Consider the following 14,251-nt stretch of genomic DNA (forward strand, 5'->3'; position numbering starts at 1 on the left):
TAAAAACTAATCGAAAAGCTTTCACCACACTACCACTGTCATAGCCCTAGCATTATGAGCTCTATCATACGTTTAAAAGCGTAAAGTCAAGGGCGTCTGGGTGGCGTGGCAGTCTATTCCATTGCCTACCAACATGGGGATTGCTGGTTCGAATCCCCGTGTTACCTCCACTTTGGTCAGGCGTTCCCTACAGACACAATTGGCCGTGTCTGTGGGTGGGAAGCTGGATGTGGGTATGTGTCCTGGTCGCTGCACTAGCGCCTCCTGTGGTCGGTCGGGGCACCTGTTCAGAGGGGAGGGGGAACTGGGGGGGAATAGCGTGATCCTCCCAAGCACTACGTCTCCCCAGTGAAACTCCTCACTGTCAGGTGAAAAGAAGCGGCTTGTGACTCCACATGTATCGGAGGAGGCATGTGGTAGTTTGCAGCCCTCCCCGGAACAGCAGAGTGGAGCAACAACCGGGACGATTCGGAAGAGTGGGGTAAATGGCTGCATACAATTGTGGGAAAAAAAGGGGGAGAAAAAAATAATTAAAAAATAAAATAAAAGCATAAATTATTTCTCATACCAGGTCTCTTGGGGAAGTGATCCATTGTATTACAGATTGGGTCCTTAACTGTAGATGATCATGTAAATTCAGGATTTGTAGTTCAAGTCATGATAGTAATGGTAATATCTGATTCACCCAATTTATGCCAAAACATATCCAACGTTAATGTGAATTGCATGTGCATATTTTTAACTAAGGGACCCCAAGGCCCGAGAGGAGATAAGGGAGACATCGGAGACCACGGTGAGAGAGGGCAGAAGGGACACCGTGGCTTCACTGGTTTGCAGGGTCTTCCTGGACCTCCTGTAAGTGACGCCAACCCTTAAAGAGCTAACCTAGAACATTTTCATCACAGGATATTTTTCATCAAATCTTTGTCCTTACAAAATTTCACATTTGGTCGTGTAATCGAAAGTCTGATTCCAACAAAAGAAATCACGAGTGACTGAGCAAAAGCAAACTTAGGTTTTCTTTAAAAGTTGAAGTACATTAGACGTTGTTTTATATTTACACTGACATTGTCTGTCGGAGTAAATATAAAACAAAAGTCAGGTAGTTGTTTTCCTCCAATGACCAATGTGCAGTGATTATCACAACATGACTTTTATGGAAGACTGCAAGGCCACTGGAAAGTGTGATTAGATGGAAGGGCAGTACATTTAATGAAATTGCAAAGTATTCCTGGTAGCAGCGTCCAAGTTGTGCAGTATGTCTGTCACCATCACATGTCCTTGTGTTTCCGTACTGGGGAACACTTTGTCTAATAATACATTGTGTATATATCAAATTAAAACACCTAAATCTACCTCTACTTTCAGGGTACAACTGGTGAGCAGGGAACACCAGGAATTGTTGGACCAAGCGGCCAAAGGGTAAATACACCATCAATAGAGAATGAAAAGAAATGCTGCATGAAACTCACAAGCTGTTAGCTCTAAATCATGACGATAAAACCATAAAGACCATAATTCCACTGTTTTAAAATGATTTATACCTTCACAAGTAATCTTTTGATAGACACTGCTTTCACTAATATCATTTTAAATGTTTTATGGTGCCTTTTGATTCTCAAAGTGGAAGACAAGACATTTTGAAATGTAATCCTCTGAAATTCAAGAAGGGCTACCAATACCATGTGTTGCTGTATATTGCATAGGGCCCACCCGGACCAATTGGGCCTCCAGGAAAAGAAGGGTATAACGGACAGAAAGGCCCTATGGGACCACCTGGATCTCGTGGTCTCTCCGGTGATATTGGACCAGAGGTAGATGATCCAATTCATCTTTTTTATATTATCCTTTCATATCAAAGAAGGTTGAATCAGTTCATCTGGATACAACGTTTATTGACAGTCTGTCAATAAATGTTGTATCCAGATGAACTGATTCAACCTTCTTTGTTTGTCTTACCTGAATTATTGAGCATACATCAAGACATCCTTTCACACATAATGGCACTCAAAAATGTAATATTACTGTGAAAATGTATCTGTTGTATTAACTATCCAAATCATATAATAATAATAATAATAAATGAAAACGTGAGAATTATATAAGAGAAAATATGAAACTTAATTTGTCTTGATGCATGCTCAATAAATCCAGGTAAGAAAATCACAGAAAGTTGAATCAGTTCATCTGGATTCAGATGAACTGATTCAACCTTCTTTGATGAATGATATTTGAAAACTAGAACAGAAAACAATCATATAATATGAATTACTGTGGATGAAAAAAAAATACGTATTACGTATCATCGTTCCAATCACATTTCCATCCTATCCTGTAGGACAAATGATGTGTATTACTGTATGATGTGAAGACATTAAAAGCTGTTTTAAAACCATGAAATTATGCTCTCAAAAAAGGGACCTTGCTATTAAGCTATTTAAGAATAAACACATCATAATAGCATGCACTTTTCTACTATCCTTCTATCCAAAGGGCCCACCGGGAGAGCCCGGTCCCCCAGGTCCTCCCGGTTCTCCAGGACCCCCCATAGCAGCTTTGGACGACCTGTTTGGTAGATCTTACGATTACGATGACGGCCCTCCACCTCCCCCCGAGTTCAGCGAGGATGAGGCTCTACCCAACAGCAACTCGTCCACCATTGTGCCAGTGGACCCCGGGGTTCAAGCCACTCTGAAGGCCCTCAGCAGCCAGATTGACAGCATGAAGAGCCCTGATGGCAGCAGGAAGCACCCCGCCAGGACCTGTGACGACCTGAAACAGTGCTACCCCATGAAGAAGAGTGGTGAGTTGTAATACCTTTGGAAATCATGAATGATAAAGGAAAAAAAATCAAAAAGCCAAAGCAAAGGGAAGAGTTTTACATTGCACTATAGTGATACCTAAATGAGCATATCGATGTTGGCAGGAAACATACAAATCTTGTATCAGAAATGCATGCAGGATGAAGAAAATAAATATATTCTGTAAAACTATGAATCAACTGGAGTAATCTAACACAGGTTATGTACAGGTGAAGAGATTAGCCTTGATCCTTGTGCAAATTGCATGCAATAATCGTTGATCACTTCATTTCCTAGGTGAATACTGGGTGGATCCTAACCAAGGCAGTTCAGAAGATGCCATCAAAGTGTACTGTAACATGGACACAGGCGAGACCTGCATCTCTGCCAACCCAGCTAGCATGCCTCGTAAAATGTGGTGGAGCTCCTCGAAGAACAAACCTGTGTGGTTCGGAGCAGACATCAGCGGTGGAATGCATGTGAGCACTTTTAGCCACTGCAGCATTTTTATTTATTTTTTGCTGAGATAAACGTAAAAGAGAAAGGCAGAGTTTCTTTGAAACACATTCAGTCGAGGTGGCTGTATTTTTGAAGTTGGTTAAAAATCTATGGTGGTTTCTTTTCAAATCTTCAAATCTTAAGTGACATGGTAGAACATCTGATCTGCCTCACTCTCACAGTCAGAAATAATTGTCATTGCAATCGCGTTTTGAAATGTGTCACACCTGTTTGTGAGCTAGAATCTGCAGTAAGCAATGCTGAACATCTTTTTTTGTAAATATTTTCTAACTACAAAAACAACCGTGATGTCTTGCTTTCTCTCTGGTTCTAGTTCTCATATGGTAACAAAGATCAGTCAGCAAACGCGGTCACAGTCCAAATGACATTCATCCGCCTGCTCTCCAAAGAGGCCTCCCAGACCATCACCTACCACTGCAAGAACTCTGTGGGCTACAGGGATGACAAAAATGGCAACTATAAGAAAGCCGTGATCCTCAAAGGCGCCAACGACCTGGAGCTTAAAGCGGAGGGAAACAACCGGTTCAGATATACAGTGGTTGAGGACAGTTGCAAGGTGAGTCTCTTCCATGTTTCAGCAGTGGCTATGGTTTGAGTCGTCAGTCACTCCTCAAGCATTTAGTTAGCCCCGTGTCATCGGATAGGTTTGGTGTTTTGACAAACGTATTGTGTGTGTCACAAGCTAATCCCACACTTGAGAAATGGTTAGGTTTCTTAGTGGCGTGATGCTGGTGAGAGGATAATGCAGTGTCATATGCAAAGAAAGCAGATTGCAAATGTCACAGATTCACCACCTTCAATAGCCAAAAAGGTCTGTCCTTGCCAAAGTGCCTTTGAGCAAGATGAGTCAAATCCCTAACTGCTTTTGGAGGGACTGTTTCGGGTGTTCGGGTACTCATTTCACATGTATGTGATTCAAAAAAAAAAAAGTAGCATATCAAAGTGTAACAGTGTAACGACCATGGACGTGTAGACTCGTTAGCCCTTGGCTAATGGGTTGGACCTTTTAGTTGACTGGTTAGCGCAGTCACCCGTGATGCGGGGAACTCAGGTTTGATCCCCAGCTGCCCCTGAATTTTCGCTACATTGGTGGCAGCGGTGGGATCGAACCTGGGTTCCCTGCACCACGGGCTAACCAGTCAATTAAAGGGTCCAACCCGTTAGCCAGGGGCTAGCGAGTCTACACAGCCATGGTCGTTAGACTATAACAAAATCATGATTAGTGTTTTCTACATCAAGACCTTGCAAGGGTCCAAGGACAGGATATTGTGCTGTAAAGCCCACCGAGGGAACTGTGTAATTTGTGATATTGGGCTATACAAATAAAATTGACTGGACTTGACCTTCAAGATTTCAATTCAAGTGCTCTGAGGGAAATGTTAAGCTGAGCTTGTTTTTCTCTCCCTTACAGAAAGCTAATGGCAACTGGGGCAAGACAGTGTTTGAATACAGGACACAGAAAACAGCAAGACTTCCCATCATGGATATTGCTCCCGTGGACATTGGTGGCCCAGGCCAAGAGTTTGGCATCGATATTGGGCCTGTGTGCTTTGTGTAAATCCAACTGCAGGGATGCATCCTGAGACTATTGAACTGACAGCTGATGCGATCAGCCACGTTGTACATAAAAGTACCGAGGACATTTCTGGCCCTGTGGCGAGATATTTATTGTGCCTTTCAAACAACTTCAACACATCAAAGATTTGTTTGTAAGTTAGATGAATGTTTAAAAAGAAATTCACAATGAAAGATAAAATAATGTTAAGATTCAAAATCATTCCTTTGTCTACTCTGTCATGTTTGACCTTTGGCCTTCATGCATTTTGAAGTCACTGACTGTGCTTCAGTCCAAAGATCTGACCTGCCGATTTTAGGTTGGTTTGTTTTATTTTTTTCCAAAAAAACGACAAAAGAAACAAAAGATTAAACAAGCTACCAAAGATCTACGAATATGATTGCTTTATAATGTTGATTATAACTGCTGTTTGTGGTTTACCCCACCATTATGATGTCCTAACTCCTATCGTAGACTCATCTGTTTTTCTCCATACCAACTATTTGAGTACAAAATGAAAGTTGTGGTGCTATTAGAGAAAATGCTGCAGCCGATGATGCACGACTCATCGGTGTGGGTATTTTTCTCTTCTTATCTTAAGACAGTTTTGATAAAACTCATTCCTGTATCCGGTTTATTTTCAACTCTGTACCGACTGCATAGATGATTAAAAGACAACAACTGAGACTGTCGATTCCTCAATGTTAGCTACCTCGTCTCCGAAACTGGGATACGATGAGATCAAATGTAAATCTTTTTCACAGGTGCTGTTTTGTAAAGTATAGTGTGATCTGCGTGCACTTCTCCTGACCACGTGCCACAGGGCAGGGTGCGGGAACGCCAATAAAGAGCTTTCTGTCGATGATGGAGAGGTAAAGAAAAAAAAAGAGAAAACACGGCGTCGTGTGAATGGTTTTTGGTGATTTGTATTTTTTTTCTCGTCCTTCAGGAATTCCAATAACCACAGAATGTTTTATTCTATGCATGCCAGCGCACCCCCCCCTTTTTTTCAGTGTCTTGGACTTGTATGCTCTTTAAAGCCTCTCCATACATGTTTTGAGAAGACGGTGGCTTCAAGTGCCTGTTTGCTCCATGTATTGCTTGCTTGCTATGCAACAATTAAATGCTTGTTAATCTCCAAAACTGTTGTCATATTAATTCAGGTTTAACTAGGCGCTCCACCTTTCATTTTTTTTGTCTCTTTATTTAATTTCTTTTTTTAAAGGACTGATAGACCAACAACATTCATTTGTTTGCAAAATAGTCTTGTTTCATGTGAGCTGCCTGTATTCTCTCATTTTGCTTGAATGTTTTTTTTAATGTAAAAAAAAAAGTTATGTTTTTACCATTTGGTTCGGATCTCTTTTGTTTGAGGCAAAAACATTATTTTGATTGAGTATTTATTATAGATTCTAAACATGTATATATTCTCCTTTACGAGGCTCGACTACCTGCTTTGCAGCCCGGGGGCAGAGAGGAGTGGCACGTTTCTTACTGGAGGCAAATGAGATTTACACCTTTGAAATAAATACTGGAAACACTTCTCTCTGCCTGTTTTTATTTGATAAGAGCGGCGAGGTTTCGGATTGGATGCACATTAAAAGGATGCTTTCAGCCTGTCATAGATGCGGCTGCAGGTTCAGACCCGGACCTCCTGAGAGGACGCCCTGCCTCGAAGAGATGAGGAACACAAAAGGATAGGTGAAGGAAAAAAAAAACGTGCCGCCGCAGAAATAACAGAAACGCGGTGCTGCGCTTTCAGAACGGCAAAGTCAATGAGTGATTGAGTGGTGTGATTCCGAAACCGAGCTGAGATTTATGGTTTTGCTGGGACCGGGTCCGTGTGCAGCGACGACAATGAAGTAAAGGCTGCTGAATTGATTCTGATTTGAGACAGCGTCAAGTTCAAATAGGACACTTTAGTGGGATCGCTTCAGGGAATTCATAGCGACGACTTTGATCACAGGGACACGTCACTTCTGCGGTAACATTTTCTTTAATAACTGTAACAGCAAATGCATACAAAGTAATGAGAATAGCACTGAATATGGAAAGAGGTTTTAAAAAACAAAAGTGCTTTCTGGTGCAAGAAAACAGGACACTAACTTAATAAAGTAAATATATGGCAATACATGGAAATACTGAAATGGAAATCTCAACTTGTTAAAATGCGAAACAATCCAACAACTGGATGCCTAAAAAAAATAGGTGAATAAATCGATAAATCAAAATGATCAGAATGGATTAATTACAATTAGCTACATGATGTGTAAAAAGAATATTAAGTAAAAGAAGCTAAGCGAAATAATGTGCAATCTGAACATTTGGCATTACAAGTGTTAATGAGACAGATTACATTTACTTGTGAAACATCATTTCTGGCATACAAAGAGGAATGTGTCAACAATACAGAACTAAAATGGCGCATATTTCATGAGAGTCGACACAGAAGTTGTACCGTATGAAAATTTCTGCTACAGAGTGTACCATGGGACATATTGTACTATTTACATCCTTCATTGCCTGTGCAAGCAAAGGTTCTCAAAACTACTCCTTCGTAATGAGTTTTTACAAAAATAGTTCTTTTCTATATCAGATCTGAAGTCACCTCGGATTATTGAAAATCAAGCTAAATGCAAATACATATAAACCTCAAGATGAAAACAGAGACATCTTGACTAAACTGTGGACTGGATTTGGGCACTTCTTCATACAAATGAGTTAAAAGTATAGCACAAACAGTGTCCTCTTGGCATCAGCAGCGGCTGTCTACGGGGTCAAGAGAAAAGACGGTGCCCTCTAGGGTCAGTCCCATTTTGAACCCCTCCTGAAAGACAAGCAGGAGAATAACTGTTAGGATCGGGCACCCCACAGACAAACTGTGCTCGTGTGAGAGAACTTGGGCTGAAGATATGTTAAATACAGAACAGACATCGCCATATTGGCCTATTTTTCCAAATTGGTGAAGGGTTCTCCACAACAAGCACTTAAAAGCTACAATCCTGAAGATAGTGTTTAATCTCCTGACTGGTAGCGCCACTGGTTTGGGACTGCTCTAAATCCAGAAGATCCATTCGGAGTCAACCGGATAACCAGCGCTGCTGCATCAGCAGCTTCCCCACAGACACAAAACCTACCATGGTTGAACCTGAGTTTTAGCTACTGATGTTGTGTTATCTGTTGGTGAAAGTCACCTGTATATTTTGTCTGCCTTAACTGCTTGTTAGCCACAACACCTCCACTTCTCCCACAAATTTATCACTACTTAACACCACCAACACTTATTCTTCTGCCTTTGGCTGCTATGTTGAAGACATAAAACGCAATGCGCTGTATATTTATCCATTTGAACGTCATTTTAATGGTGACTGTTATCACCGTTAAAATTAACAACTTACCAAAGTGTTCACGGTTTGGATATTTGTGAATTAGCTATTGTCTTGAATAGCCAGTGAAACAAAGATATCCAATAATGATATTTGTTGGAATTAAATCTTCAATATTGTAGGTTTACCCTAAGTGCGATGACCACAATGTGGACACCTTAAAGAAATTAAGATGGTGGAAGAGACAGAAAAAAACTGTAATTTGAACTAAAGTGTGAGGGCCCCCACATCCATCCATCCATTATCCAAACCGCTTATCCTGCCCTCAGGGTCGCAGGAATGCTGGAGCCTATCCCAGCAGTCATTGGGCGGCGGGCGGGGAGACACCCTGGACGGGCCGCCAGACCATCACAGGACCCCCCCCACCCCACACACACACACACACACACACACACACATCTATTAGTACAGCCGATTCAGCTGACCTACATGTTTTTGGACTGTGGGAGGAAGCTGGAGCCCCTGGAGGAAACCCACGCAGACATGGGCAGAACATGCAAACTCCACACAGAGGACGACCCGGGACGACCCCCAAGGTTGGACTACCCTGGGGCTTGAACGCAGGACCTTCTTGCTGCGAGGCAACCGCGCTAACCACTGTGCCACCGTGCCGCCCCTGGCCCCCACATCCCTTATTCTTATTGCACCCTCTGTTGTACAACCTTTCATCGACTGCTGCTAACCATACTCGAAAATAAAAATGGATGAATGAAAAACAAATGTACTTAACGTAGCAGGGTACACCAAAAAGTACAAGATTTAGTACTGTCACACTATTGGACTTCTCATCTACACAAGTTCGCAAATATCAGTTGTGCCAGCTAGCTAGTGAGGAAGGGAATAAACCAATGCTGCAGTTGCACGTCTCTGTTCTTTAAATAAAACAAACTCATGCAGTAGTATTCAAAACATGCAGAAGGCAAACACAAGACAAAGACACAACCACCATCACAGCAAAAGCAAAGGTCACTTGTGGGTCACATTAGAATAAAAGGTACAAACCATCTCTGACGCTGCAAATGAAAAAAGGGAGAGAAGAGATGGATAAGGAATGTTAAGAACAGAACTAAGACAGGATGGGACGAGGACAGGAGTCAATGCTGAAAGTTAGTGTGCTGTGCAACATCACCTCCTATTGGCAATAATCTGCTATTAGCCATCTTTCATACTTGACAGACGTAGGCGAACAGTGTGAGTGCCTATAAGCATGCGGGTTTTCTTTCAAACCAGTCACCACGCCAGCTGATTTCAATGAGCAGTCTGACGTCTTTGGCTGAAGGTGCACGCGTTAGAGATATCCTCTGTTGTAATGACTGGTCAGAAGTAAAGCTCGAATAATATCCACACCCAGTGACACATGGGTGCCTATATCTGCTTCACATAAGCCCAGAGGACGTGCGATAGCAGTGGATCAGATGGACAATGAATTTCCAATGATAGTGTGATAGTACGCCATCCCAAGTAATTTCGGTAATTATCTGAGACACATCATGTACACCAGCTGAATATTGACTGGCTTCCAAATACAAACTGTCCTGCGATATAACATTAATCCTCACTTCAGGTCAAGAGGTTGTAGTGCTATGCTTACATCCAAATGAAAAATGCTAATGGTATTTGCGTAAAGGTCATGTGCTGACAGCATACAATTATCACAACACCAATAACGACGAGAGCTGAGAGATTTCCTGTTATTTATTTTTTTGGAAAACAGATTTGGGTTTGTGCAGACGGTTTAAGTAGGCTACTCATTTAGTTCAGTTAGACCAGAGTTTAAGTTATATCACAAAATAAGTTTGAGGCAATTTCCTTAAACACTTAAGCATTGTTTAGAATCAACTCTATCAAAACACTGTCCTTTATGGACATTAGTGAAACAGATGATATCTTAAAAAGCAATGGATAGAGGAAAAAAGTGACTAATAAAGCACTGTTTTTCTTTTAACGGTAGGAAATGTGAAGATGGTTTAATTTCCTATACATCTCCACACACAGTAGTAATGCAGCTTATTAAAAATCACGTACAGAAATGACTCCCGGCTGCCCAATTCATATATTTCATGTTCAACGTGGAAAAACATGCCAAAGAGGAAAAACAAAGCAATTGTTGGAACTTGGACCTTTTTGACTGTTTGAATACAACACAAACCGACATGACAAGTGCTCTTCTTCACTCATTAGTAATTATACTAGAATGTGCTTCAGATGTTCTCTTACATACTAAGTCCATAATAAAGGCATTTAGATCATTTTGGTGTGTCCTCTATACTGTTCAGCAGTGGTGGTTGTCCACTGTAAGATTCTAGACTTGGTTATGGGTTAGGTTACAATGAAATTTGTCGTCTGTATTTAACCCATCCTATTGTATAGGAGCAGTGGGCAGCTGCAGCACCTGGGGACCAACTCCAGTTCTTCTTTCCATTGTCTTGCTCAGGGGCACAGCCAGGAGTATTAACCCTAACATACATGTCTTTTTGATGGTGGGAGGAAACTGGCGCGCCCGGAGGAAACCCACGCAGACACGGGGAGAACATGCAAACTCCACACAGAAAGGACCTGGGACAGCCTGGGGTGCAAACCCAGGACCTTCTTGCTGTGAGGCAACAGTGCTAACCACTGGGCCACCGTGCCGCCCCCACTGAAACATAATGCAAATTCATCATTTGACTAAGGTTATAAATAACTATGCCTCTAAACAGAGGTTAATCATAGTGCAAGTTTCCATATTGATGAGTACCATTTATAAACCTCAAACGCATTAAAAAAAAAGGTCATGAGTACAGGGCGGGGAGAGCATTTGTGCAGCACAAACCAAAATACATCCACACCTGCTAGTGATGCTAACAAGAAGAGAAAATGTTGAAGAGACACTGAATTTACAGATGTGCGGTCACCTGCATCTCATCTAGCTTTGACTGAATATCCGGCGGGAAATCGGCTGCTCCACAGGTAAAGGGATCAAATGGTTCGGCACCAAACAGGTCTTTCCCTAAAAGAATAGACAGCAGACCTTAAACTCCAACTCCCTGTATATTGACCGAAGGGAAACATCCTTTATTGAACGTTGAGTGCATGATTTGTCATTCTATAAAAATCAGAATAAAGACATTTCGAAAGCAAAGAAACTCGAGGCATTCAGTTGAGCTTGTATATGAAGCAGTGATTAGAGGTGAACAAAATCTATGTACTGAAATTTATTGTTTTCAGCATAATACACTCTCTCACGGGTGGGTTATATTTTAGGCTTCTAAGATGTTACACCTGGCATCTGCTGGGGAGTGTCATAGGGAAACAATACAAGCAACTAAAAATAAAACAGTACAGTAAAAAGTGCACAGTCTAATCTATCTGGCAAATGGTAAGCTGCCATTTAATTAATGCAGGAGTGCAGACAAATCCATGGCAACTATCCATCCATCCATCCATTATCCGAACCGCTTATCCTGCTCTCAGGGTTGCTGGAGCCTATCACAGCAGTCATTGGGCGGCAGGTGGGGGGACATCCTGGACAGGCCGCCAGTCCATCACAGGGACCACACACACACACACACACACATACACACACACACATATATGGACAATTTAGCACTGCTGATTCACCTGACCTACTGGACTGTGGGAGGAAACCAGAGCACCCAGAGGAAACCCACACAGACACGGAGAGAACATGCAAACTCCACACAGAGGACAACCCGAGACAACCCCCAAGGTTGGACTACCCCGGGGTTCGAACCCAGGACCTTCTTGCTATGCGATTGCACTAACCACTGCACCATGGCAACTACTGCAATGTAATATTCTGTGTGAACTGGAAAGTTACCCAGATTTAACTTTCCTCTTCACCTTGTAAAGGGGCTATGTGTAATATTTCAGTTTTCCTGATGCATAATATGACCAGTGCACATCAGCTGGGGTTGCTGACAGGTAGTGTCTGGAACAAAGTAAACAACTCATGCCCCCACCTAACCTCCCCAGATTATCTTGATCTAATAACAGAGACGCCGGGCTAGCTGATGCCCTGCCTCTTAAAGTCTTGGCTTACACTCCTCAAGTCCTCAACAAACTTTGCAGTGATCACAGCAAACTTCTATCTACTGACAGCGTTCCAACTTTGGCAGATGTCTGCATACGTGCGGTGCATCCCCAACCTTTCTATCTGAATTTGTTGGCTTTGCACAACTTGTCTGCTTCGATACAATTTCCTTCATCACATCGTTGAAAGATGGATGCCATGATTCAAATAGGAATTGACAGTGCCTTTAAATAATTTAGCTCGACCACTAAACGGGGAAAACATCCCACCATTTAAAACTTTGCATGTTAGGCTACTCTTAACTCCTAGGGAGTCCAATCAATTTTTTTCTCCCAATTGTACTTGGCCAATTACCCCACTCTTCCGAGCTGTCTCGGTCACTGCTCCACCCGCTCTGCCAATCCAGGGAAGATTGCAGACTACCACATGCCTCCTTCGATACGTCGGAAGCCGCTTCTTTTCACCTGAAGGTGAGGAGTTTCGCCAGGGGGACGTAGCGCATGGGAGGATCACGCTATTCCCCCAGTTCCCCCTCCCCCAGCGAACAGGTGCCATGACCGACCAGAGGAGGCGCTAGTGCAGCGACCAGGACACATACCCACATCTGGTGTCCCACCTGCAGACATGGCCAATTGTGTCTGTGGGGACGCCCGACCAAGCCGGAAGTAACATGGGGATTCGAACCCCAGTGATCCACGTGATGGTAAGCAACAGAATAGACTGCCATGCTACCCAGACACCCCTGGGAGCCCAATCAATTTTAGTGGATATGATCTAATCTTTCTGTCAAATCCAGAGACAGGGAAACAAAGACTTGAACCTTGTGTCATCTAGCTGATAAATACTAAACTAACACCTAAACTAAGTTTCGTGGTATTGACCTTAATAAAATGTGTGTGCGTGACAAGATTCATACTCACTTATATCCGGTGGCAATGTTGTTGGTGGTGGAGGTGGGCAACCGTTACTGGCCGGGATGGGCACCAACGGTGTCACAGGGGAAAAGGGAACCATATCAAAGATGTCTGTAGACTGGGGTTTCATGGAGATACTACCTGCCTGTACAAAGTCATTTAAAATAATTGATTTTGTCAGACTAAGGGCGGTCTAGTTCTTAATATTAAATCTCTTGCTCATGTGCCAACTACAGAACTACTTATACACAATCAACAAAGATCAGGAGAAATATGCCCAGGAAAGGAAAAGCAGACACAGCAAGAGAAAAAAGGCAGAAGAAGATAACGCCAAGAGAGAGCAAAGCCGTTCAAAAACAGCCGCGGAATATGACGTGAGAAATAAAAGTTTAGGGTGTTTACACGAGGCCTCGGGATGCTGCATCCCTCGGTAGGCTTAGCAGGGAGGAGAGCAGGTTTGGCGGGCGGAGGGGTTAGTAGCCCGGCGGAGAAGTTGGACTCTGGTGAGCTCATAGGGGTGAGTGTGACAGAGGAGATTTCCAGACAGGAAAGGGACTTGAGGCTGTGACACCAGAAGAGAGAGGAGGGCCTCTGCAGCATGTACGCTTCATTAGTAGAGTTTATGTGCAGCAGCTGAGAAACAAAAAAATCAGACAGGACAGGGTAAGTTGGGAAAATGGCTAAAAACAGACAATATCATTCATACTGCATACTTGGAAAAGTGTTGGTAATTGCATTCACAGAGGGCTATTGTGGGTGCTGGCACTTGCTCCAATTAGGCAGTAAATGCATCACATTACTCATTAAACCAATCAGATGTGTAATTGTTTGGCTTCAAGCACAGATTAGGCCCTCATCAATTGTCTGCAGATAGGATTGGCACCCTTGGCTTGGGCTTGGAATGACTGTGCATTTCAATTGAATGCATTTGAATGAATATCAGAAAACTCTCATCCAAAGCACCCCAGAGAAAGAACTGTGTAAGAAAAGCGCAAGTTTTCAGGCAAGTTGAGTGTCGATAACACAAGTTAAAGTGTTTGTGG

General features: G+C 42.7%; 2 protein-coding genes across 9 annotated transcripts in view; one reads left to right on the forward strand and one right to left on the reverse strand.

Moving 5' to 3' along the window:
- col5a2a (collagen, type V, alpha 2a) overlaps nt 1-5,262 on the forward strand; it is a 50,937-nt gene extending 45,675 nt beyond the window's left edge. For all 3 annotated transcript variants that reach the window (XM_056289137.1, XM_056289136.1, XM_056289139.1), the window contains 7 exons: nt 748-855; nt 1,369-1,422; nt 1,707-1,814; nt 2,494-2,803; nt 3,099-3,280; nt 3,634-3,876; nt 4,732-5,262. In XM_056289137.1, coding sequence (XP_056145112.1) covers nt 748-855; nt 1,369-1,422; nt 1,707-1,814; nt 2,494-2,803; nt 3,099-3,280; nt 3,634-3,876; nt 4,732-4,878 — 1,152 coding nt within the window. In that variant the 3' untranslated portion in view covers nt 4,879-5,262. The remainder of the gene's footprint in view (nt 1-747; nt 856-1,368; nt 1,423-1,706; nt 1,815-2,493; nt 2,804-3,098; nt 3,281-3,633; nt 3,877-4,731) is intronic.
- A 1,590-nt stretch (nt 5,263-6,852) lies between these two features.
- The window catches only part of LOC130120534 (PTB domain-containing engulfment adapter protein 1), a 112,044-nt gene continuing 104,645 nt past the window's right edge, over nt 6,853-14,251 (reverse strand). For 4 of the 6 annotated variants that reach the window (XM_056289105.1, XM_056289106.1, XM_056289109.1 and 1 more), the window contains 3 exons: nt 13,215-13,353; nt 11,156-11,250; nt 6,853-7,702 (listed from right to left, as the gene is read on the reverse strand). In XM_056289105.1, the coding sequence (XP_056145080.1) occupies nt 7,631-7,702; nt 11,156-11,250; nt 13,215-13,353 (306 nt within the window). In that variant the 3' untranslated portion in view covers nt 6,853-7,630. Of the gene's footprint in view, nt 7,703-11,155; nt 11,251-13,214; nt 13,354-13,610; nt 13,842-14,251 lie in introns of all 6 variants that reach the window. The other 2 variants (XM_056289111.1, XM_056289110.1) reach the window with 2 other exon arrangements.

The sequence above is a fragment of the Lampris incognitus genome, chromosome 11, assembly GCF_029633865.1.
Source record: "Lampris incognitus isolate fLamInc1 chromosome 11, fLamInc1.hap2, whole genome shotgun sequence".
Lineage (NCBI taxonomy): Eukaryota > Metazoa > Chordata > Actinopteri > Lampriformes > Lampridae > Lampris > Lampris incognitus.